The following is a 24,034-nucleotide window of genomic DNA, read 5'->3' as shown; positions in this document are numbered from 1 at the left end:
CTGCTGGATAAGATCTGGAACTGAGCGGAGGCTTCGGCCAGGTTAAAGGATAGGTTCACATTTTTTCAAGTCTGTCCTAATACAATACTCACATGCCTAATTGTACGCTGAGTTACTGGTCACTGCGATCATTCCTCCTCTCCATACTGGAAGTGAAGAGATCTCTTCTTAGCGTGACACCAACATAAGAGATGGGGGACTAAATCCACAGTCCTTGTTTTGTGTAGAAATTACTTCCAAAGATCGGCCACGGGTAATATGAGGTTTCAGCAGTCTGAGTTAGTCAGATCAATCATCTTCCAAAGTTAGTCTTTTCAGTATGAAATTCTCTGTTTGTGTTTCCAAAAACTGTTCATGAATCCTGCTTTCCTATCTTAAACTCACTCTTCAGTTAGATATTTGAATTTACCTTAAATGATGTGGTTGAAAAAATACAGGTTGGGTCTTTAATGAAAAAGGTAGATAAGGAATAGCATTGGTCAGTAAAAACAAACTTTCAACAGTAGTTAGACTTTGTATTTATTCACACAAAACATAATACATTTTCTTCAATAAGGCAACACAATACTGTATATACATACAATGATCTTTATGTATACCATATTTAGATTTTATGCTGTTATTTCTTAACAACATGTCATTATTTACTATCACTAGCAAGTGTAAATAAATAGTTTAGCAAGTCATGTAAAAGAGTACCAGATGCGAAAACTTCAAGTCATACTGTTAGTACATCCAATGCAACAATCCGTTACTCACTGTGGTATTGATATATTTTAGCTGTAGTTTTCTGAGAGCAGCTTAAGGGTACGATGACTTACTGGAATAAAAAATATTAACCCTTTTAAGCAGTTAAAGGTGCCATGTGGAGTTTTCTTGTAAACAAACAAAAGTTATGTTTACATTCAGTGTTACCCACTAAAACACATTGTGTGTATCTTTGATGTCTAAAAGATGTATTGAATGTATTTCCTTCCTCATACAACATTTGAAAAGCATTTTTAAGTATTTTAAATCCTGTATTGTTTACATCCATATTTACTAGCAAGCAAGTCTTTTTCTATTCTGCCTTTGTTGGCGCATTGCTGTAAATCTTGGTGAATTACTGCCACCTGTTGATCAGTGGAGTAGTGTGAAACCATTGGCAGCACGTGTGTCCTCTATGCGTGCACAAGATAAACAAAACAAGGACTCACTCATATAAAAACAGCTCTATAGCACTATTAGAGGTCAAAAACTCCACAGGGAACCTTTAAAATCTCCAACATTAGTTAAAAATCGAACAGAAAAACATTATTTGAAAAAACAAACTTCAATTGTATTCCTTTTCACAAATCATCGATAGCAATGGCAATTTTTATTATTCCCATTAGCAATATAAGATACATTAACACTGACATCATCATTAGGTGCTGGAGTGGGTGTCATTCCTAAACAATATGAGGTGCTTGTGGTATGAAAACGTGGTTGTGACTTTAAAAAATGTGAAGACCAAAAACTTTTTTTTCAGTGTGAAATGTCCTTCCACAGTAATGAGCATGTTGAATGTACTGTACAGAGTGACGCAAAGAGAAAATGCTATGCTAGTTCGATACCCATTCTCTTCACAGCTGATAAGATTGTACAATCATTTACAAAAATATACTTCTATTCTGCATTAACAAATGACAGCAGTGATTAGTACTGGTTTAGACGTTGACGGGACATTAAATGACATGAATAAAATACACAAAAAAGTTTAGAACCAGTGACACAATGTAAATAAGAAGATGACATCAAGCAATAGTACGATACTTTATATCACTGTACACAAAGCACACAATACTGTATGCTCATATGTTACATGAGCAGTACTAGATGTCCTGATGCCCACGGCCGTGTCACTCAGCTGTTTTGGACCTGCTATTAATTTGCCAATAATTTGGCACGTTAAGTAAAACAAGCAAACAGAGCAGCTCTTTTGTCCCGTTTGCCTGTGCTATGACAAAAAGTCTGAAATCAAGCCTCAAAACTGCTGATTAATTCTAACATCAGGGGCATCAGACACTCTTGGAATATAAGTTGTTTGTTTTAAACAAAATGGCTGTACCGAAGAGAAACCCCACCGTAACATAATCATTCCAAATATGGTAACACTAACCCAAACCCAATTTAGCATTTATAAGCAGTAGATAAACAAGTAATAAATGGTTTATAACACACTATAATGTAATTGTAGCGTAGTAGCAGATATAAGGACAGTTTTAATTGTTAAAGACTTTTCTAACAACTGTTACTCCTCCTATGAAGCATTCATACCTGGTGTATAAACAGTTATTGAATGTTTGATAACACAGTATAACATAGTTGTAATCATACATAATTATTTTCAGTAGTTTTAAATACACCTATGAATAGTTTTAATCCTGCTGTACATTACAACAGTTAACAAACTGTAAAATTGTTATACTGTAAGCCAACATATGACTAATTGTTAACTATTGAAGATATATGTTTATAAATGATTATAACTATGTTATACTGTTATCAAACATTCATTAACACCAGTTATGAATGTTTCATAGGAGAAGGCATAGTTATTAACAGAAACATTAGTACACAGTTAAAAATGTTCTTATCTGCTACTACTCATTATAGTGTTAGCATATAGAGTTATAATGTGTTATATTCCTATTCCTATACTGCATATAAATGCTAATATTACCCAAAATATATAGTGAGTGTATGACAAGAAAGGCAATGCAGTGACTATGATTCAACAAAAAAAGGTCCTATCATTCATGTTTTGTAATACACTGGATGTCAGAGCTTTGGCCCCAACTTCCATGAGCATCATGCTCATGAAATATTGAGATTATTCCTCTCAACATAAACAACTTACACTAAATCTCAAACAGACATACACACAGATACACACTCACAGACACAAAAAGTAGGCAAGAATCTTCACACACCACACATACTTGAACAGTTTCAATTCAATGGGATATATTTACTCACACTGTTTAACAGGATATGGAAAGGTGTGCAAGTCTGAGGAGAGAAGTGAGTCACACGATCTGAAGCAGCATGAATATTGAGTAAACAGACGCTCTAACAGATATATGCTGACAGCACCACTTTTATGCAGCTGAAACGATTAATTGATTAGTTGATCGACAGACAATTATGCTGCAAAAATGTTGGCAAACACTTTCTTTTACGTAATTTTTTCAGCAAAAATACCAAAATTCACTGGTTCCAGCTTCTCAAATATTTGCTGGTTTTCTTAGTCTTCCATAAAAGCAAATTGAATTTATTTGGGTTTTGGAACATTAGTCAGGCAAAACAAGCTATTTAAATATGTTAACTTGGGTTCTGGGAAATTGTGATGGGTTTTTCTCATTATTTTCTGTTATTTTTAGATCAAACAATCAATTCATAGAGAAAATAATCTGCAGATTAATCAATCATAAAAATAATCGTTAGTAGCAGCCCTAGGCTTTTGTGTCGCAGTATGATAGGCATGATAAAAGTAACAGATTGTGATGATTTTTTTTTATTCCTTTCTAGCTCTCTTTATCACTGAATTTCAGCACATTTTTTTTCTGAACTGCCCACTCACTCTATTCTGTGTGATGTTTCACTGTACGTCCGTCATGTGGAGGGAAGGACAGAACACAGTATTAAAACTGGAATGGTGGCCATTTCATCTGCTGTTGCCATGGAGACCACACGCATGGCTTGATTGACCAATTAAGCCACAATTTGACTAAAATATACTCGAGTGAAGACTAATTTGCAGACTTGTCATCCATATTCACCATCAGGCACAGTAGTCCTTAACTTTAAAGGCAGGTTTATACCTTTAAATAACAAACAATGGAGAATACAAATCAAGACGTTGCCTGGAGACTGCACTGATAAATGGGATTCACTCACTGAATGTCTAGCAGCTCCAGGAGTACTGCTCTGTAGTGGACCCTGACCTCTGAACTCCCTGTGGAGCTATAAACATATTTCTCCTACTTGACAAACCACACAGCATCACAAACACAGATGGAGAGAAGTCTCCAGCATTCTGAAATTAAAATAAAAAATTCAAAGTAACCTTTTCCGGAGCACACATCTGCAGCTAAATTCATCAAAAGATCGAGAATACTCATCCTTGACAAGCACACACATGCATTGCAAACACACACACACACACATCTCAACTGTAGTTGTAGGTGAAGTTATAAGAGCTAGGCTCCTTCGGCACGGGGGGCGGGGCTTCTGGGATTGTGATGTTCTCAAGGTCGAGGAGGCGGAGCTTCATCTCCATGCTGATGAGAGTATCTAGGTCACTGCGTGTCAGGTCACTGCCCATCTCTCTGCCCAGCAGTGCACACAGCCCGTCAGTCCAGATGCAGTACTGCTCCGAAAACATCACACACACACACACACGAAGGAACATACATGAAGGCAGAGAACAGTGTGTCAAAATGGTCAGTCACAGTGGCAACATTGTGCTATGTAAATGATAATACCCTAAAATTTGCATGGTTGAGCAGCTATTACACAAATACTACTAGGTCCAAGTTCTTTAGTTAAAGCAGCATCAATAACTTTTTTGGCCACTGGAGGGCAGCAAATCAAGCTGAAAACACAACACTTACATATTATCACCTTATAAAGTGGTTATAGCGAACATGTTAACAAATAGTTGCCTACAACAGACATGGAAAAACATTAGCATTCAGTTACACTTTATTTGGATAGTCCGCCTACAGATAGTTTATAGAGTATTTGTAACATTTCGACAGATTATTAGTTGAGATTCAACAATGCAACTGTTTCACAAATAAAACCATTTTCTAGGTTTGATTAGGTTTAGGCACAAAAAACATAGGTTAGGGTATGTTCATAAATTGTCACATATACTCTATTGATAATCTGTTACACATCCACAGACAAAGCAAAACTGCTGAAATGTTACAAATACTATAATAATAACTATTTGTAGGCAGACTATCCAAATAAAGTGTTACCTAGCATTCCGTGGGAGTCATGTTTCTGGCCAACTGATGAATGTAAGTCCAATATTCACTCTCATTTTCCCTCTGTTTTGGTCTCCACCAACACCTAAGGGAAATATCTGGCTCTTTAGTTGCTAAATGCACCAAGTTAGCTAGTTGCTAACTGTGTCTGTCTGCTGTTTGGTATTAGGCAGGTGAGTTTTTAGAACTGCCTGCTGCAGCTGGAAGTGTAGTTGATGAAAGCCGGTGAGACTGAACCAAAGCAGTAAAGTTGCGGCCAGAAAACAACGAGAAAACAATGAGCTGAAAGATGCTAAAATGGTCCTTATAGCCGAGCGGAACTGCAGAGTTGGGTGATAATTCTCTGTTGGCCCGTCGCTACAAGCTACGCCATTCCAGTTACACATATTTGACCCCTTGTTCATACAAAAATATTGAATAGTGCAGTTTAAGCCTCACGCCTCACTGTTGCTGATCTTACCTCATACTTGTTGGGTGCAACAAAATTGAGAGTCTCATCGGGGTCATAGAGGACAGAGAAGGCTAACTCCAGCACCTCCTGAGAGAAGCAAACAGGACAAACAACACAATGTTCCTACACTCAGTGACAGCAAAGAATGAAAGAACAGCCATGTGACTAGAATGACAATAAAAAACAAATGAAAATCATATTACCTTGTTTTGTTTCAGAGCACTTTTTTCTTTCATATGAGGGCAGTCCTTCCCAGTCACCACAGACTTGATATCCGAGATGGGGACTAGGAAGAATAGAAAAGAAACAACTTAATAATTAGAGAAGTTTATTAAGGTCAGCCTACTGACAGATACAGTATGGTCTGCTAGTGAATGAGTCATCATATGTGTTATGAAAAACTTTATTAGTTGGGAGATGGAGCCACTTGGAGAAATAAAGGTTTCAAAGTATCTTACTCTTGTCACTGAGTAGCTCAAAAGGCACTTCACCCTGAGGTGACTCATCAAGGTCCCCATAGTGCAGCACTTTGTGATTCAGTGAGAGTCTGCAGAACCAAAACTTCTCTACAAAAGAGGCAGGGAACACAATGCTTAGCTCATAATCAACAGCAGCAGTACTCCCACAGTAGAAAAAAGCAGAGTGCATTGATACTGTATCTACCTTGCCTTCGGCGGTTCCCCAGTTTACGGAAACAGCTTCCCTCACACAGCCGGTTGAGTCGCTGCTGCTTGATGAGCTCTAAGATCTCGGGCTGAATTCTCTCCCGCAGCTCACTGCATCACAAACACAGCATGAGCAACAGGGACAAACACACATGCACACAAATGTCTACAACACTATACTATATACTATTATTAGGGCAGAGCAGGGTTCGGATTTGAGATGAATTAAGCAGCAACAAACGTAATCTGTTGCTAAGAAAAAGGTAAAAGGCTGAAAACCTGAAGTTGCTAAGTGAGGTTATAATCTTCAATTGCGGAAGGCTATAGGAAAGTCTAGAAACAGCCAGTTTAAAACTATGACACTACAATTAGAGGTAGTGCAGACACAGACTTACATAATGGGTGGAGACTGGAAGTCATCCTGGCTCATTCTCTCTGACTGCCGCAGACGCAGAATTTCTGAGTAGTTGAGACCTCGCAGTTTATTCTTCAGCTGGTCTAAAGATGACGGCTTCATCGCCAGAGCCCTGGTGATCTGCTCACGGACTACCTGCATAACCTGGTCAGTTTAAGCACAGACACACACACACACATACACATTAAGAGGTGATGGACATGGTATTCAGTTGGCAGATATATTGCTGTCACTGACACATTTTCAGACCATGAATATTTTTACACTTGTAATTCACAGAACCATTATTTTCCCATTCAGAAACTCATTCTGCTGACAGACGTCTTTCCCCATCTAAAGGCATGAATAATTAAAATATATACTAGATGGTCCAAGGTATTCTGTAACAATAAATGTCTCTATGAGTAGTAAATTGATTTAAATGTGATCATTTTGACAATGTAATTTGAACTGAAATAGACAGCATTAAGGATATAATTGTCATGTATTACATAATAAACCAAAAACCTTTCAGCTGTCTGCTTCAGTTGGCTGCTCAGTCACAGACAGTAGAAGAATAGAACCGCTATAGCAGTTTTTAAGCATTTAAATGTGAAGCCTGACATCACTCACATTCATGTTGAGCAAACCTCATCTGGAAGGATGATGGGTATTAGGTAATGAGGTCACCCACTGTAAACAACCTACTGAAACAGTTTTTCATTTTAAGTAATTGACAAGTTAAACATTTCATCTTCCTTCACCTCTTTGTATGTTTGCTTTTCACATAAAAGTATGTGTCTAGCAGTGTCTGTGTTGCTTTTTTTGGAACTAATGACATTTACCCTGTATAAAAATCTGACAAAAGTAATCGTAGAAAAGGTTTCAGTCGTAGTCATCTGGACACTGTTTTCAGAATCAAGACGTTCCGGATGGGAGCCGAAACGTCTTGATTCTGAAAACAGTGTCCAGATGACTACGACTGAAACCTTTTCTACGATAGAACACTCCTGGACGAATGAGGGACTACACCGACAAAAGTAATGTTTTATTTTAACAAGAGTAAGAGTGATGCTAGTGGCAGCCACCATGCTAACGTCAGCATGCTAACATGCTCACAGTGTAAATGCTAATATGCTGATGTTTGGCAGGTATAATGTTTACCATGTTCACCATCTTAGCTTAGTGTGTTAGCATGCTAACATTTGCTAATTAGCATTAAACACAAAGTACAGCAGAGGCTGATGGGAATGTCATATAGTTTAACATAGTTTTGACCCGATGATGGAGCTAGATGAGAAAGTCAGGGGATCACCAAAGTTATTATAATTCATTCTGACGGGGACGTTTCACATAAAGCGTGAATGGTGGTGCCAGGGGAAAAGCCAGGGGATGACCAAAGTCAGTGGGATTCATTGTTTGGGGACCATGAATGTCTGTACAAACATAAAGCAGCACCTATGCACTTTTAGCTAAAACAAGAGAGTAGACAAGAGATTGTGCATCATGTAAATGATCATTTAACTGATCAATTTACTTGAACAGCACCCAAAATGCCAATTTCCTTCCCTGATCACTGTTGCTGTTTTGACACTCAAAGTTCACAGTTGAGTATTCCTGTCCTAATCCCAGTTCTCTTTTTTGAATTAGTCATGTGCTTTCATATTTTAATTAAGATTTTTTAAATTTAATTAAAAAGAAGAAACTTTAAGGCAGCACAGCATTCTTAGTTATACTGTTCATTCCTTAATTCAGCACTTTTGTTTGGATGCTTCCTTTGATCATGCCTAAACAAATTCAGTATATTGTCCATTGTTGTTGAATATATATATATATATATATATATATATATGTGTGTTTAGGTTTGGGTTAGGAGGCAAGTACACAATGAAAGTTGGGTCAAAGCAGGGAATGTAAACATGTATATGTGAATGTGTTAAAGACAAATGTGAAAGCCCTTTAATCTCAGACCTTATTGAAGTCCTCAGCTGTGGCCCTCATTTCCTTCCAGGTTTTATTAAGCAGCTGGATGCAGACACAGAAGAACTCCTCCCATGCCCGGTCATGAGTGAAAAACATGGGGTGGTAGTCGTTGCAGCCCTCATTAGCTACACAAAAGAAAATATTTCAATTGTAAAATAAAATAATAGAAAATTAGTATGAGAGGTATTTTCCTCTCTCACACACACATGGGCTGAAGTAATGACATGTCATACCACAATTTCTGATGACTTCTCTAACTTAATCCCATTTTAGAGACATGTTAAGATTGTGGATTACTAAAACAGTTACACTTCTTGTCAAATACAGATCTACTTACGCAATTCTCCAACCTGGAGTATCTCGCACAACATTCGAGTGAGTTCGATGGCACACCGGCCAAAGGGACATTCGTGTTTGTCCTCGCGGCTGCTGTTCTCCAGGACAATCTGTCACGAATGAGAAGACATGTTAGGTGTGGCTGACTTTTCCACCTCTGTGAGATGAGCAAAGTCATGCTGGAGGTCAAAACTAACCCTGATGTACGTGTCCTGGTGAACCTTGGCGAGGTACAGCATGTTGTCCAAAGCCAGCATCCCCGGAGGAGTCTGGGTAAAGTCCATGGCCGGGTTCACATGGTTCTGCATTTGAAACAGAAATAACATGAGACAGGAGGCAATAAAGCAGTTTCTATCTTAAATCTATTTATACAGCTGGTTTTACAAGTATTACATAGGAAACTGAGATTTGCAGTGGAGACTCACAGTGAACCCCAGCATCTTATAGTCCTTGGTGTACATGGCCTTTCTTTTCTCTGTACCAGTGGGGTCATTTTCTCCATCGAAAGCAATCCTGCGCAGCTCAAAAATGATGTCTCTCTGAGCCTGAACCACAGCAAGCCAACAAGTTATCAGCATAAGTGACACTTTTAACATTATAGCAGCAAAATAGTGAAGAAACCCAAAAAAAGTTAGGAGAATCAGTGCTCAGCAGATGGCAGAACACGGTTTTTGACTGTTGATGTTTTTTGGAATAAAAAATCTAATCTCAGGAAAAATAGATCAGAAATTATGTTCCTGTCTATGGAACTTTTACACTTTTATACTGTGTGAGATACAGTAAGTGCACTTAATTTTCTAGTCTCTACTTTTTACACTTAAAGCAGATCTATCAGTCTAAAGCCAACTGAAAGAATGTTGTCTCTGATTATTAGAACTTTTAAGGATGCAGATTATCATTGTTCAGTTAACCATGTAGTTAATTTAAACAAACCAAAGATTTCTTATATTCTTTTACATTTAAAAGGTATTTGTTGTATTTCACTTAGTAATGTGGGAGAATGTTTTAACACATTACCTGAGATTATAGAAATACACAAGCTAAAGACCTGCCAAAACAGAAAATTCATTATCTACATTTTTACCTGGTCATTAGGATCCATTTTGGTCATCATTCGTTCTTCCAAAAGGTTGAAGGTCAATACCTGCAGCACATAAAGCTGATGTGCCATTTCTGCTTTGATTGGTCGATTTCCTCTAATGACATGCTGGAAAAGAAGAGCACAAAGTTAAGAGCAACGACTCTGTTTCGGCTACAATGTTGCACAACAAATAACACAGCACAAAACAAGTCTACCTGTGAAACAAAAAAAGAAAAAGTCTAATAAATTGTTCTCCTCCTCTAAAGGGGAACTAAAGATTGTAATGTTTGGAAAATCACCTGAAGACTCAAGACAGAAAGCTGACAATGCTAATCGCCTTTATGGACTGATTATGCTCCATACATAACGTTTGTTAATTATCAACCGCAACAAAAAAGGGAAACAAAATGACTAAGAAAATAACGTGGCATCATAAAACACACTGTGAGAGTCCGACGGGTAAGCAGGTGTCATTAACATTGTACAGACTCAGTGCACACAATGCTGGAGCTGCTTCAGGATGTTTCCCTGCTCCAGGAAGCAGCAGTGCAGCGTCTTCCTCACTGACATTTTCAGCCAGATCAGTTAGGCACTTCCAGAAATGTCAATGTCAAGAGGAATCACTTTCAGAGCACTTTCATGACTTTAATGCCATGTCACATTTACTGGTTCTGTGTCACAGCTCTCCAAGTGAGTAAATCTTTCCACTTTGTGAACTACTGGTCCTAGGGATGAAACTTCCAACCCCCAACGTCCACCACACCCCAACATAGGGTAGTCTCAAAGGAGCTTGAACAGAAATATTTTGTACGTAGAATGTTTTCCGATGTTTTAATAGCAACTATTTTCAAACACAATCTCTGGGAATTGTTAAAATCCCGTGTTCACACCTGGATATTTCACAGCCGTCTGAAAGCTTAACAGCCAGTAGAGCAGAGCGTTAACCGAAATAGCCAGAAATACTTTGTTTTCTGCATTTCAGACTTGATACTCACATTGAGGATGATGGATCGCAGGTGTTTCTGAGCCAAAGTGCTTGCCATTTCCTGGGGGGAAATAAAGAGATACATCAATTCAGCGCCCAAGTCAGATGAAGGAAGATGCTTTATGAGGTAACTTTACTTGACTCAACCTACAATAAATGGGAATTTTAGACAAATTCTGAAATGCAACAACACTCTGACACTACATTTCCAGCACTGGTTTGAACCATTTGCCCTTCACACCTTCTGCAAAACATGACAACATGGTCTAACTTCAATCTGTCAATACAGTCTGTCTGCTGCTGCAGCAAGCTATGGCTCTATCTTAATTTGCATGGATTATGCAGTGGCTTTCTATGACACAGAAAGAGCGAGAGAGTGAAGGAGGAGAAGGGCTGTGGGGTGGAGAGAGGATGGTATGAGATGCAGAGGGATGTGTACTCACAGTGAGGTGCTGCTCCAGCGGGTTAGTATACTCCTCCTACAGGTTGAAGGGAGGGAGGAGGGACGTGGGTGTAACAGTAATGGAAACAAAGAGTGCACACACGGACAATGAGATACAGGGATACATCACCGGCACAGCATGCGACGGAATAAGAACATGAAACAACATAGTGTCAAATAAGAACATTAAGTAGTCACGACATACTGTATAGCTGCTTAAAAAACCTCACATGCCCTACATGCAGTATCACACGACCATGCATTTATTGGTTTGTCCAACTGGTTTCGGAAAGGATTTCACAAACCTAAGAGCTGTAAAATTTGACCAACCCGCAGAGGAAAAGGTTATCTTTAAACCATAATTTAGGCATGAAAATCACTGTGGTGTCCTTGTAGCTCCATTAGCGGAAATGTTTATCATGCAACCTTGATCTGTAGAGGATTTTCTTCACTGTAAAAAACATAATAATGAGAAAGACACCAAAACTGGAGTGACAACCCATCAGTTATGGTGTGATGTATTGGACGGTTTTCAACAAAAAAAAAATATACATAAATCTACATTTTAAAGAGTAACTTCAGTCTAATGCACTTACGGAGCTGTAACCTGGCTTTTCGTAATGTTAGTAATTAATTAAACAGTTCAGTATGTGCTGTGTGTCCCTCTGCTGTATTTATCTCAAAAGAACTGACTCAGTTCGCCCTCCAGTGGTCAACAACTGCAGCTGGAGATGAATGCATGTTCAAGGACAACTGTCCGAACATACTGTACGTCATATGGCCAAAAAAAAAAAAGAGGAACTGTTACAACCCACAATAAAATTAAAACAAACATTCCAACTCCTCTTCTCACATCTAACATACCCACTCTCTTGCATTTTTCATTAGCACTTTCAAAACTGAAAAATTTGAGTGATTTTTTTTGAGGATTGAGGATTTTTGCATGTGCATGTGCAGTTTTTCATGGATAAACAGATGGTTGCCTCAAGTTTTTTTGTTTATTTTGTTGTTGGAAAATAATTTTGGAAAACAAAAGAATGAAAATATATCTTTTGAGTTAGTTGTAAATGTATGGTATTTAAATGATACTTTATGACACTATGGCTGCTACAAGTAACAATATTTTTATTGTTTTACTTGTTCTATTTAAATGAGATTTGATCATGCTGTATGATGTAATTAGCAGGTATCTACTGTTTAATTTTCATTCTCTAAATTTTCCTCCAGTTTAATTCCTGAAATAATAATTTCTAGGTCTGGTATAGAACAGCTTTTAATAGAACAGAGTTTGTGTTTTTTTCTACGGTAAAAACATGAAAATACACAAGAAACACATTATTTAACTTGTGGCATTAACTGACAAAACAAAGTTCAACATGGAAAACCCCAATTTATAAACGAGACACACACAGGATAAGACAGTGTATGAAACAGGATGACACGCTGCAGTATGCTAGTGCACTATGTGAGCAGGGATAGACGTTATCACTGCAGGGCGAGCAGAGCACAGACAAACGAGACATTATGACAGTGACGAGTAACATACTGGACAGACATCTTAAGAAGCACTTAAACCTTAAGTTTTTGTACATTTGGCTTTGCTACAAAGATATTTCAGAATCAGAATGCATTTGTTTGGGATGTTTCTGTCTGTTAAATCAAACTGAATGCCACTCAATCATCTCAGTGTTTTTTTTCACACTTACTCTCCATAATAAGCACATTGGAAAGTATGTGATATACTGTACCACTGGCTGGCATCGAGTCTAACCCTTGAGTTTAATAGAAATTAGCACTTTTCACTGAATTTAACCTACAAAAAAAGTCCTTAAATATCAAGTCATCCTTCAGTTACAGCTGGATTGCTGGTCTACCTCGCTGAGCAATTCTGAAATAACTGCAGCATAACAAATGTGCAAACTTCAAAGGAAAGCAAGCACTATTTTGAGTGCGTGTGTCATTACAGCAATGACTGTCAGACAGAATCCACAACATGACAGCTGGCAGACAGACGTCTATTCACGAGATTAGCGTTAGTAACTAATCTACTGCTGCCAGGGTGAGGCAATATCTGCAGCTCTCTGACAAAAACAGACCCCTATTATGAATAAATGTCAGTCTATTATGTATGGGTGGCTTTTTTTAGAGTGTAATGTGAGGATGAAACATTATTAGTATTCTAGTTACGGCTATCTGTTATGTGTGCTCAGTCCTTTTCTCTAATACAGCACACTGTGCTGTGGGGTGCTGGGCACTGACCTGCCGTCTGTCCTCTGGTGCCTTCAGGAAAAGAGCATTGATGAGGGCAATGGCGTAGGTTTGGATCTCCTGGTTTGACCTGAAGGAATATCAAGTAACGTAACAACCAGTTAGAAGCATCATGCTCCACGAATCTCCACACAGAGTTTAAACTACAGGCTAACAACTATGCTACATAACAATTCATCTTACTTTTAATGCTATCACTACTAATACTATGGATGGGTGCAGGAGTATCTTGGAAATTTTACAGAACATTGGCAAGATCTGTATTACCATAAAAAGACCAAAACCAACAATAAATTGATCCTGCGAACAAGTATTGCCTGAGTAGCTAAAACCTATTATAGCTTACTCATTTGTGCCATAGAGTTCCATTGTTATCCAAAAACTATTAAAAACACATCTAAGAGCCACACTGTTGCACTGGCTGACATGTTCCATTACAATTAACGTGTATTTTTTTTATTATTTTTAGCGATCCCACATACAACATCCTGCTGCTGTAAATACTCACTAGAGCACCAAATGTGTATTAATCCGCTGCTGAAAGTAGTCCCTAACAATTCACTATTTGCTTCAGTTTGAGTAATGTTTGCTAAAAACTTATAATGCTCAGCTGTTTTAGGAAACTATGTACATGAAATGTACATAAAGAGTTTTTTAAAGATTTATGTCTTCAATAAAACCAAGGAAAGTATTAAGAGAAGGACTAACGTATTGTTGGTTTTGTTTTTGTTTTTTTTAATGGGATTTGCTGACAATAAGTAAAATATAAAATAACACCAGCCTTGATGTTTGATTGGAGTCATCTAAGCATCCTGAACTCACCCTTTAAATAATGCCACAAGCCAAATATTGTGGCAGATTTCTAATAATTTATTTCTTAAATTACCCCCGATATCAGAGCGCGTGAAGCCCCTGTGCGTGTGTGTGTGCTCACACTTGCAGGTGCCCGATGAGTTGTCCCACGGTGATCTCCTGTGCCACTCGATGGTAGAGGCTGTGGCTGTTGAGGACCATGCTCTCGAGGATGGCTAGAGAGCGCTGCAGGATGGACACGTCCACCATCGGCTGGTTTACATAGCCCGCAATCTGAGACAGAGGAGAAGACTCTGAATCAGATAACTCTGAATCTTTAACATGTCAAACTGTGCGTTTCTGAGTCAAATCAATAGAGTCCCCTCTTCTATTGAAAAAATGCAATCTATCTATAAAAGAAAAGTAAATCAGGAGTTTCCCCCTGAGTGATTGTCAAGGCCACACTAAAGTGTTCAGAAGAAAACTAGTCACATACACATTGAAGGAGCTGCACATAATGCGAGTTGCTAGGCAATAGCACCCACTCATTTCCGGCATGTAGGAAGACCGGAAGGTAAAGTAATTAAATAAAAGTGTATTAATAAAAAGCAGTAAAGAGCTAGACCATGACATTTTAAACAGTGCAGATTTGTCCAGTGTGCTCCCTGTGAAACTATAATGTGTCAACTGAATTGCTCTTTTGTTGGGGAGGTACCTGTTTGATGAAGGAGAGGGAGATGAGGTCCCAGGACACGATGCCATGATCCATTAGCTCCAGGAAGGCAGTGAGAGTGAAGGCCAGCATTTCACCAAAGCTGAAGGAAGCAAAGAGCAGTTAGTACAGGCCTTTGCACATCATCTGACCTGGTCCAACTTTAAAGAAATAAAAATACAACTATAAAGAACTAAACTCAGATTGGCCTCAGTAGCATAGCTTTAACCATTTTCAGCACTAAATGCAGGATGAGCCTGGCTTACAACATGCAACTCTTACACAGACCTCACACTGACATCAATGTGCAAAATATCATCGCCATCAGAAAAACTAAATTAGTTGCTCACTGGGTGCCACTCTCAACAAGACGTGCCAGTGTGCCAATGCCCTCCATATTAATGAACTCTGTGGCAAAGGTGGGGTCTGCGGACAGCTTGGCGAGCTCTTTTAGAGCCTCCAGGCGAGCGTCAATGCCGTGGGATTGGATCCTCTCCAGGAGCTGACGAGCAGCACGAGCCTGTCAGCCACAAGAAACATCACTTTCATGATAAGTTTACCTCACACACGCACACACACACACACACGCACACACACACACACACACACACACTGGATTATGATTATAATCCAGGCTATGCTTCAGGTCGTTCCTAATAAGACCCATGTAAAAGTACTTATGAAAGGTTTGTTGTTGTATTTGTACTTTCTGTTGGTTTCACGTATTTGAACAATAACTATAGTGATTTAAAAATGACCAACCAAACCTGGGGTGCCAGAGGTTAACCTAAGTCTTTTTGCACTGCAGGGACATTTTTAGCTGTTTTGAATTAATTTGATGAGACTATAATCTATGAAAAGCTGTACACATGACATGCTTTATGTAATGACAGGTGGGTGTCACTACAGCTTCCATTTGACATGGTTAATGAAGCCTGTATGGTATAAATTTTTACCTGACTATGTCCAAAATATTTTTTTGAGTTTAGATGACTATAAAAGGCTAGCAAGATAACTTCAAAATAAAACATAAAGGGCTCTATTTCTGGCAATCTAGGTGCAGAGCAACTACTTTAAGTATGGGTGAGTGATGGGTCAAAATTGAACCAGGAAGTCGGTCTGTAAACTATGATAGATGTTTACAACAGACAGTTTGGGTTTGATCATTTTACCGTTTACCTACATCTTTTCTTCTAACTTGGGAATGTTTAAAACCTGTCTGATTGTCTGCCTGCTTGTGTTTCTTGCTCCATCTGACCTATTTTTGTGATGTTACCACATTCCCAGATCTCAGTGATGTACTTGGCAAGAATAATGTTATTTTTATCAGTAACAATGATGGCCAGAAAAAGTTGTAATAAATCTGAATTATTCCTTAAAGAACAGCCAAGTGCACAGTGCATTGGGTAGCACTTTTGTTTTTGGTGGTGGAGGCGTCAGGTGCACCCACAGAGCACTTGGAGGCTGGTGTCAACCATGGCAAATCACATCAACTCCTTTCATCCTTTTAAAAGCAGTGCTCTCCCACCATGTTGTGCTGACAGTCAGGTTATCGTGTACGGACAAGCGTGTCTTAAGATGAATCTTGCAAGACACAAAAAGTTTGTGACAGAGTTTTGTGATGTTCATATGTGAAAAATAGCTCCCCGTATCTTGTTTTAAGGAAATTACGATTTCAAGACTTCCTAGTAAAGACACAACTGAAGAGGAATAAACAAAGCTGACTCACAGGTGAAATGGCTAAACGAAGGATGGTCCCGTTCTTGATTTCACCGCGGCTCTAAAAGATAACAAAGGAAGAATGTTTCTACACATTCAACACTGATTGCCACCAATGCCATCAACACAAGCTTAGGATGCAAACAGTGAAGCTCACCTGCTCAGTGATATAAAGCTGAGGGCCATCAGCATAACGCAGAGCAAACTGCTCTGAGCCTGACAAAGACCAACTGAGGATAAGGACAGAGAGGAAAGGTCTGTTAAGAAGTGTTAGATACTTGCTAAAGCAGCAGTGGGGCATAAAGTAAACTTGTTGAATGTTTTAATGCAGCATACTCTAGTATGCATGAACAAAATGTTGTCGAAAGTCCCTCCAGCAGTTGTATTTACACAAGCAGAAAGCTGGGAGATTGTGGAGGAGAATTATTCAGTGGGTGTAAACATTAAAGTGCAAAGAATTTTCAGTTTCAAATAGAAAAGGGAGGCAGTGGGTAGATACAGCCACAAGGTGGAAGGGTGAAATAAAATTTGCAATATTCATCCCTAAAGTACAAGACAAAAGAGCAGGTAAGAAAAACACAAAGACAACAGTGAAGCCCCAAATCACAGGTTAAAACACAAGAAAAGATAATAGATAAAAGGAAAGAAATAATGGGTGAGAATGGTTATGTAAGATATCAACAGTCAGATCTTCTCTCTGTGTGAACCCACTGGAGTGCTGTGATAAAACACGGCATCAGCTGCCATTCTGATTTATTTTAGTCTTACATCATAGACATGCCAACTTTTTATTACAAAGTACATTTAAGAACCACACACTTAACATAAAGGTAAGCGCAAGTATCACAGACATTTGGACTCCTTACACCACGCCACCCCCAGTCAATCAAAAACACTTTGAGTCAGAATTAAAACATAAGTAGAAGTGGGACATTTTTTCTCTCTGGACATCCTAATGTTTTGCCTAAAACACAACATAAAAAACAAGTTCAACAGGTTGTTGTTACTGAATATAGACCAGGTTAAGAGTGTTCATAAAAAAATAGTAGCTTTAACTTTAACTTTGTGTCAACTGGAATAAATCTTTGCATGTGATAATGACATGCTAACATGTGACTGCACTAATCTATCCATTCAAACCACCAATGACCATATTGATTGCAATTTTAGATAATTCCTACACTTGACCTAAATAAAACCTCTTATATCCTTTAGTTAAAATAGAGAGGAAGATCAAAGAGCATAACAAATTGCGAGTTTGCCAATATTGAATCATTTGGCAATTGAACAGAAAGAAAATAAAAGACAATAGAAATCTTCAGGAAACTATTATAATGTGTGTGAGTGATGCTTACCCATCACATACTTCCCGTATTATTGAGGACAAAGGTCTTTTCTACAAACAGAAAAAAACATTGCAAACTTAAATTAAACAGTAAACATAAATCATCACTACTCACTCTGCCATTTTTTTCTAATATTTCAATGATGACAGCTTGTGGCGAGAACATATACTTTAAAAAAAGCTAAATTACATTTCTTATTACTCATAAAGAGTTATTTGTTATGTAAGGTACCTGTATACTGCATAACTAACATCTCAGGCATTACTCATGCCTTTCACATTCAACAATCAAATTACTCTCTAAAGGCTTAGCCACTAACAGCTGGCGGAAGTTGAGTTATTAGAGGCAAACTGGAGATGTATTTATAACAATGTCACATTTTATGCAAATACAGACCTGGTCCATCTCTATAAGCTGAGCATTAGCACCAGGCCATTCAATCGCCACCTTCACGATGTCAGCGGGTGGCGGCATGGCTGTCTTATCGTAGCACCCTACAGAAGAAAAAAGAAATTTGTTTTTATCTCTAATACAACGTCACCTGTTAGACAGTATTTGGTTTTAAAACACCAGTCGTTGTAACACTTGTCACTTGAACACTGAATTACATTTAAATGTGACCCTGAGAATAAATTCCATTAAAATCATAAATAATGAAACATGTTTGATGACTCACCCGTTCAAAATGTAATATAAGTATTATTTTATTGCTATAACTCAGTGCTTTCCTTATTCTGCCCTCTTCAGTATGGGAAACTGTTTGGACCCTAGCCAAGTAAAAACATTTTTGAGTTTCAGGTTTTCAGTCGGATGATTAATTAACTTCAGAATAATATGAACTAAAGGTTATACATCACCTAATGGAGAAGTGTTGAGGGGGTCAATCACTCTCACAGCTCTGCTGTATAAACCACTGTGTCAGCTCGCCTGGGAACACACAATCCCACACAGCGGTCATGTCAGCGCAAAACCATATTTTCCTAAAAGCTCAAAAGCTCACTTTGCTCCATCCCTACATTTTCTCTCCACTGAACTGAAGCTGTTAGTGAACGGATCAATAAGCCTGACTGTTTTACAAACCCCCCCCCCACCACACACACACACACACACACACACACACACACACACACAAACAGATATTTACTGGGTCGAGCCTTCTGCCTACTGGGCTCTGGGTTTGCTGTGCTTTGTTGCCCTTGACATGTTATTATTATTGCCAATAAATATGCCAACAATCTTTACATCCCATTTGTGTTACACCCTTCTCGACCAACTTTTTTGACATTTTACTTCTTAGTGTCAAAATTGTTTTGTTCCAGTCGTTGTGGCATCATGTACAGCTTGAAGGAATCAAACTGTGTTTCTGTTGTGGAGAAATAAAAAGACACAATTTAATTTGCAACACAACTCTTTAATGGTGGGACCTCTCATTAAATAAAGTAGAGTCTGACCTATATAGTGGCATTATCGCCTGATTTTAGCCTTTCACAGATATATCTAATTTGTTGGCCGATAAGTAACAAGAAATTGCAGTACTGAAATGCCAAAGATATGTTTGAGGTCATTTAGAAAGAAATTTGTCGTTACATACTGTGTCCACCAGAGAGCACTGACAAGTTTATTTTTTAACTGTAAAATGTCGCACTCAGTACATTTCTTGCTCACAACAACCAAATTCAAGTTATAACTCTATATCAGCTGCTATATTGTTATCAGGTTTTTTATTGATGTCGTTATCAGCCTCAAAAATCCAGTATCGGTCTCTAGAAGTATGTGAAAGAAAATGGCATGATAGTAACCACAAGGCCTATTTGTTCTCACCATACTTGAAAAAAAACAGGGTCCCCTGACTCTCTTCACATTCTGCATTTGAGCAATGAATAAATTAATTCACAAATGAATTGTATGCACAGTACTGCATGCCCCAAAAACCATGCAAAGATAGTTACAAATTAGAACAAAATGGAATATAACTGTGGCCATCTGCTCTCAAATGACATTTTACTGCTAACGCTCATGTAGATCACATATTTATACTGACTCAATTTGTACAACTGTTTAATTTATTTCATTGCATAGGCACACTATAATCTACCCAGAAACATTTCCTGCTTATTTTATTAGCCACATTACCTCACCTTTAATACTAAAATGTACTTGTGCACTGGCACTTATTAAACTTATTTCATTATTTGCAGCAACAGCTCTAAAATACAAGAGCAAGAGGGACACAGCAGGTCTTTGGCGACAGAAAGAGGTCTCTGAACGAGAAAAAGGCACTGCTGTTCTCCAAATGGCTCTTTGCATTCAGGGGGCTTTCAGGACACAAAACACTTTCTCCAGCTTACAGCTGCTCATTTCAAAAGATACCTTAATCATTACCAAACTGTTACAGGTGAAACAACCCAATCTGAACCAGCCTGAATCGACGACTATCTTCCCTTAGAGATGTAGCAGTGACTGTGAATTTCTTGCACTGCAGCGCAGTCTTTCTGAGGAGTTTGAATGTTTGTCTGATTCTATAAATATGTTCGCCTGTCAGTTTACATCAGCAATGGCTCTGGCGTCTGACACCGGTGTCCTTTGATCACTCATAAAATAAAGGAAACGTTGCTCTCAAACATAAGCTTGTTCTTTTGAGACAACAGACTCGGTTGTCTGCGGCTGCTGCCTCCTCACGATGAAAACATCTCAAAGTTGGAATAAAAATTTAAGCTGTGGCACTATGAATAATAAGCATGCCCGCATCCTTTCATCTCGAGCGTTGAACCACGGGATGGCTGCATTGAATTCTCCACATGATTTGTCACAGGTTAGAGAGATTACCAGCCTGAGATAGGGTGACATGTATGTGATTAACATCTACAACAAATTAAGGTGGATTCTGCAAATGATAGAGAGTAAAAACTGCCAATTAAATTCAGATTCCAAGCAGCCATCTGATGGAGAGACTGCACCGCCTCCACATCCTCAAGCGGACTGTGAATCACATCACATAATGTGTGATCTCTGAGCCTGCCCTGCTGAAAAGTTTGTTCTCCTACAAAAAACATGCTCTCCACAAGTTCTGGTACTAAACTACATTTTTCAGCACTGACGTTTGGCTAAAGATTTGCAAAATATTATAGCTATGTTGTTATCTATGCAACATAGTTGCTTCCCTGTGGGGCCGAGCAGTATGCACATATTATTGATATTTATGATTTATCATCTATCAATAGAATCATATTGAGTTTCTGTAATACTACGAATAATGATAAATAATTGTTTGTCTAAAACACTTCAAAAAGTAATTGACCATTCGATTGCTCCATGAATTATTTGTGAAAAAAATTGAGAATGCAACTGAAAATGAAAGGTTTGACTTCCCAACATTTTCTATTTATTAACTTTCAGAGCAGTCCAACACTTGGAGATGAAACTGGAGCTCTGTGGTGTCAGATCACTTTCTTATTAAATTTGAAGCGACACTAGCCTGTCTTTGTAATGTTGGTGCTGATGTATTCACCATTCACCACATTGGTCCTTGAACTTTAACTGCACTTGGTGAGCAATTTCCTGTGGTCCTGGCTCCATTCACTGCATGTGATTGAGACAGCCTTTTTTCACCTACGCAGCATAGCTAAAATTCTGTTTTTTCTGTCCATGGCTGATGCAGTAACCCTAATTCACGCCTTTGTTTCATCCTTACTTGAATACTGGAACTTTTTGTTGTCAGGCCTGCTGTATGCCAGTACTAAAAGTCAACTAGAATTTTAACTAAAACTAGAAAATCTGATCATATTACACCAATTTTAACTTTGGCAATTTTCATTTATCCTCTTCACATAAAAAGTTAATTTAATTTACAAATTTACAGTCTTTTTGCATGAAACGCTCTCATCCGCTCTCAGAACTCTGTCCCCAGAGTTAAAAGGAAGTCACCAGGCTGCAGGGCCTTTTCCTGTCATACCCTCTTCCTCTGCTGAAATTCTCTTTGTATCCCAACAGCAATCAATAAATCAAATGCTCTGAAACAATCTGGTATCTGTGGCTGTCGCAGGCTTGTAATAAGCCCATCCAGAAATGGGCTAGGTTAGGTTACCTGCCCTAGCTTTAACTTTCAGTTAGTTGCTTATACCTTATTATCAAGGTATAAGGTATATATAAAGTTGCCTGATGTCCTCCCAGATTCATATTCTTCAAATATGCTTGCAAACTATCTATTTCTGCAATTTTTCCCCTTGAAGGTTTTTTTTGGGGTGTTCCTTATCCGAATCGAGGGTCTAAGGATGTCATATTCATATGCTGTACAGATTGTAAAGCCCCTTGAGGCAAATTTGTGATTTGTGATATTGGGCTTTATGAATAGAATTGACTTGAGCCAGAGCAAGTTAGCCAGCATGCAAAAAGCCCTTGAACTGACACACCTGCAATTATTGCTGTTAATTACACCTGTGCCACTCCTGCTGTAACATGTCACAATATCTGCTGTTAAAAAAGTCCTACTGTGTTGTATTGCACTGTACAAGTGTGTCTATTTTTCTGGTGGCTCAGTGCGTCATAGAACCGAGAGACATGCGTATGACTGCAAAGTGGAGTGATGGGAACAGTTTCCTGTCACTGACTGGAGGTGGGCACTGGGCTGCTGTACTGGGAGGTTTTAACTGCGACCACTTAGCAGCAGTTATTTGGCTGCACGCGCTGTGGTGGTAGCATAGCAACAACTGCTAAGGAGCGCCAGGCTGAAAAGAAATCCCACAGTGTGGTCTGAGCTTCATTTCAAAAGACTCCCAACTTCTCCTGTCCTCCCTCCACATACTTTTCACGGCGACCCGGATGTTTCTGACGCCATTTTACTTTTCTTATAATGTGGTTTGGGGCTCCTGTCTAGGCTGGATCAAATCAAGGATTCACACATGTAGGCTGTGAAGCGCCTAACTTTTATAATAGCAAGTAAGCTAGTGGAGTGGCGCCCCCTCTGGTTACACTGCTTATTAAAAGATGGCTGCTCCATTAGTGCACAAAAACAGCTTTGGCAATTTTCCTTTAACCTCTTCACATAAAAAGATTATTTAATGAATGCAAATTTACAGTCTTTTTGCATGAAACGCGATAACAGTCACCCGCGTGCATGATAGGGGATGGACGGTTTGTTGGCATGATCTGTTAGCTATCGTCTCACAGACGCTTTTAGTCACTGTTAATACCTTTAATACACGCTTCTTGTATCAGAAGCTTTAACCTAACTTGTAAAAAGGGTTAAGGTCTGATTATAGGTGATGGATCAGGCTGGGTTTAATGGTAGCCAGAAAGAGCTAACAGACTGGTGGAGCAACGGCTGCATTTGCAACCTTGTGATCTTTAGCGAAATCAATCACAACTCGCGATAATATCGGTATATTAAACAGCGGCTAACACAGACAGTAGTACCTCTTGCTATTATCTATCTGAAAGTAACACTAAACAGTAAACTCACTCGCTATTACAGCCAGTAGCAGCGTTATTCCTCAAAAGGCGGCTAATGTTATTCAGTCATCCAGCCAGTCCCTGTCTGCTCCTCCATTGCAGTCATGATGCTGCCCGTCTCCCGTCGGCTGTCCAGATGACGTCCTGATGCTTTCGGGCTCCACTTTGAACGGCTGTGTGATTTTACTGAAGGGTACTTGGCTGCTTATGTCGGTGCTCAGTGTTACTCACCCTGCTGTGACTGCGCCATCGATGATGCTCTCGGTATCCCCCCTCTCTCTCTCCAGTCAGATACTTTGGGAAAGGAGACACAAGTCCACGCCTTGTAGGCGGGACACGATGTAAATGTCACCGCCGCGACACGAGGCAGGCCATTCTTCTTCATTTGTGCACT

At 38.8% G+C, this 24,034-nt stretch overlaps 1 protein-coding gene across 7 annotated transcripts; it reads right to left on the bottom strand.

Moving 5' to 3' along the window:
• Positions 1-502: 502 nt before the first annotated feature.
• Positions 503-23,952, bottom strand: elmo2 (engulfment and cell motility 2). Of its 7 annotated transcripts, XM_044178656.1 has the most exons (24): positions 23,651-23,952; positions 19,050-19,119; positions 18,869-18,959; positions 18,589-18,686; positions 18,202-18,242; positions 17,004-17,076; positions 16,857-16,907; positions 15,478-15,647; positions 15,131-15,230; positions 14,558-14,709; positions 13,615-13,693; positions 11,357-11,392; positions 10,924-10,974; positions 9,932-10,054; positions 9,273-9,392; positions 9,045-9,149; positions 8,849-8,957; positions 8,500-8,636; positions 6,530-6,693; positions 6,133-6,245; positions 5,928-6,035; positions 5,673-5,755; positions 5,479-5,556; positions 503-4,393 (listed from the first exon to the last, which is right to left on the bottom strand). In XM_044178656.1, exons 4-24 carry the CDS (start codon positions 18,664-18,666, stop codon positions 4,193-4,195), a joined length of 2,172 nt encoding a protein of 723 aa, XP_044034591.1. In that variant the 5' UTR covers positions 18,667-18,686; positions 18,869-18,959; positions 19,050-19,119; positions 23,651-23,952; the 3' UTR covers positions 503-4,192. The 7 variants fall into 7 exon arrangements, with proteins under 7 accessions (XP_044034591.1, XP_044034582.1, XP_044034619.1 ...); XM_044178647.1 differs by lacking the exon at positions 18,869-18,959; XM_044178684.1 differs by lacking the exon at positions 18,869-18,959 and having other exon boundaries at positions 14,564-14,709.
• Between the last annotated feature and the right edge of the window lie 82 nt (positions 23,953-24,034).

This window comes from Siniperca chuatsi, linkage group LG2 (assembly GCF_020085105.1).
Source record: "Siniperca chuatsi isolate FFG_IHB_CAS linkage group LG2, ASM2008510v1, whole genome shotgun sequence".
In the NCBI taxonomy this organism is placed as follows: Eukaryota; Metazoa; Chordata; class Actinopteri; order Centrarchiformes; family Sinipercidae; genus Siniperca; species Siniperca chuatsi.
Note: the sequence above shows the minus strand (reverse complement) of the source record. Positions and strands in the feature narration are given on the sequence as shown.

Bases quoted from the DNA above. Each gene is read 5' to 3' on its own strand.
- elmo2 (XM_044178656.1), bottom strand. From the start codon at position 18,666: ATGCCGCCACCCGCTGACATCGTGAAGGTGGCGATTGAATGGCCTGGT. The intron at 9,393-9,931 runs GTAAAAATGTAG...GCTGTGGTTCAG, and splicing joins AAATGGATCCTAATGACCAG to GCTCAGAGAGACATCATTTT. The intron at 6,246-6,529 runs GTAAGTCTGTGT...TTTGTGATGCAG, and splicing joins TTCCAGTCTCCACCCATTAT to TGAGCTGCGGGAGAGAATTC.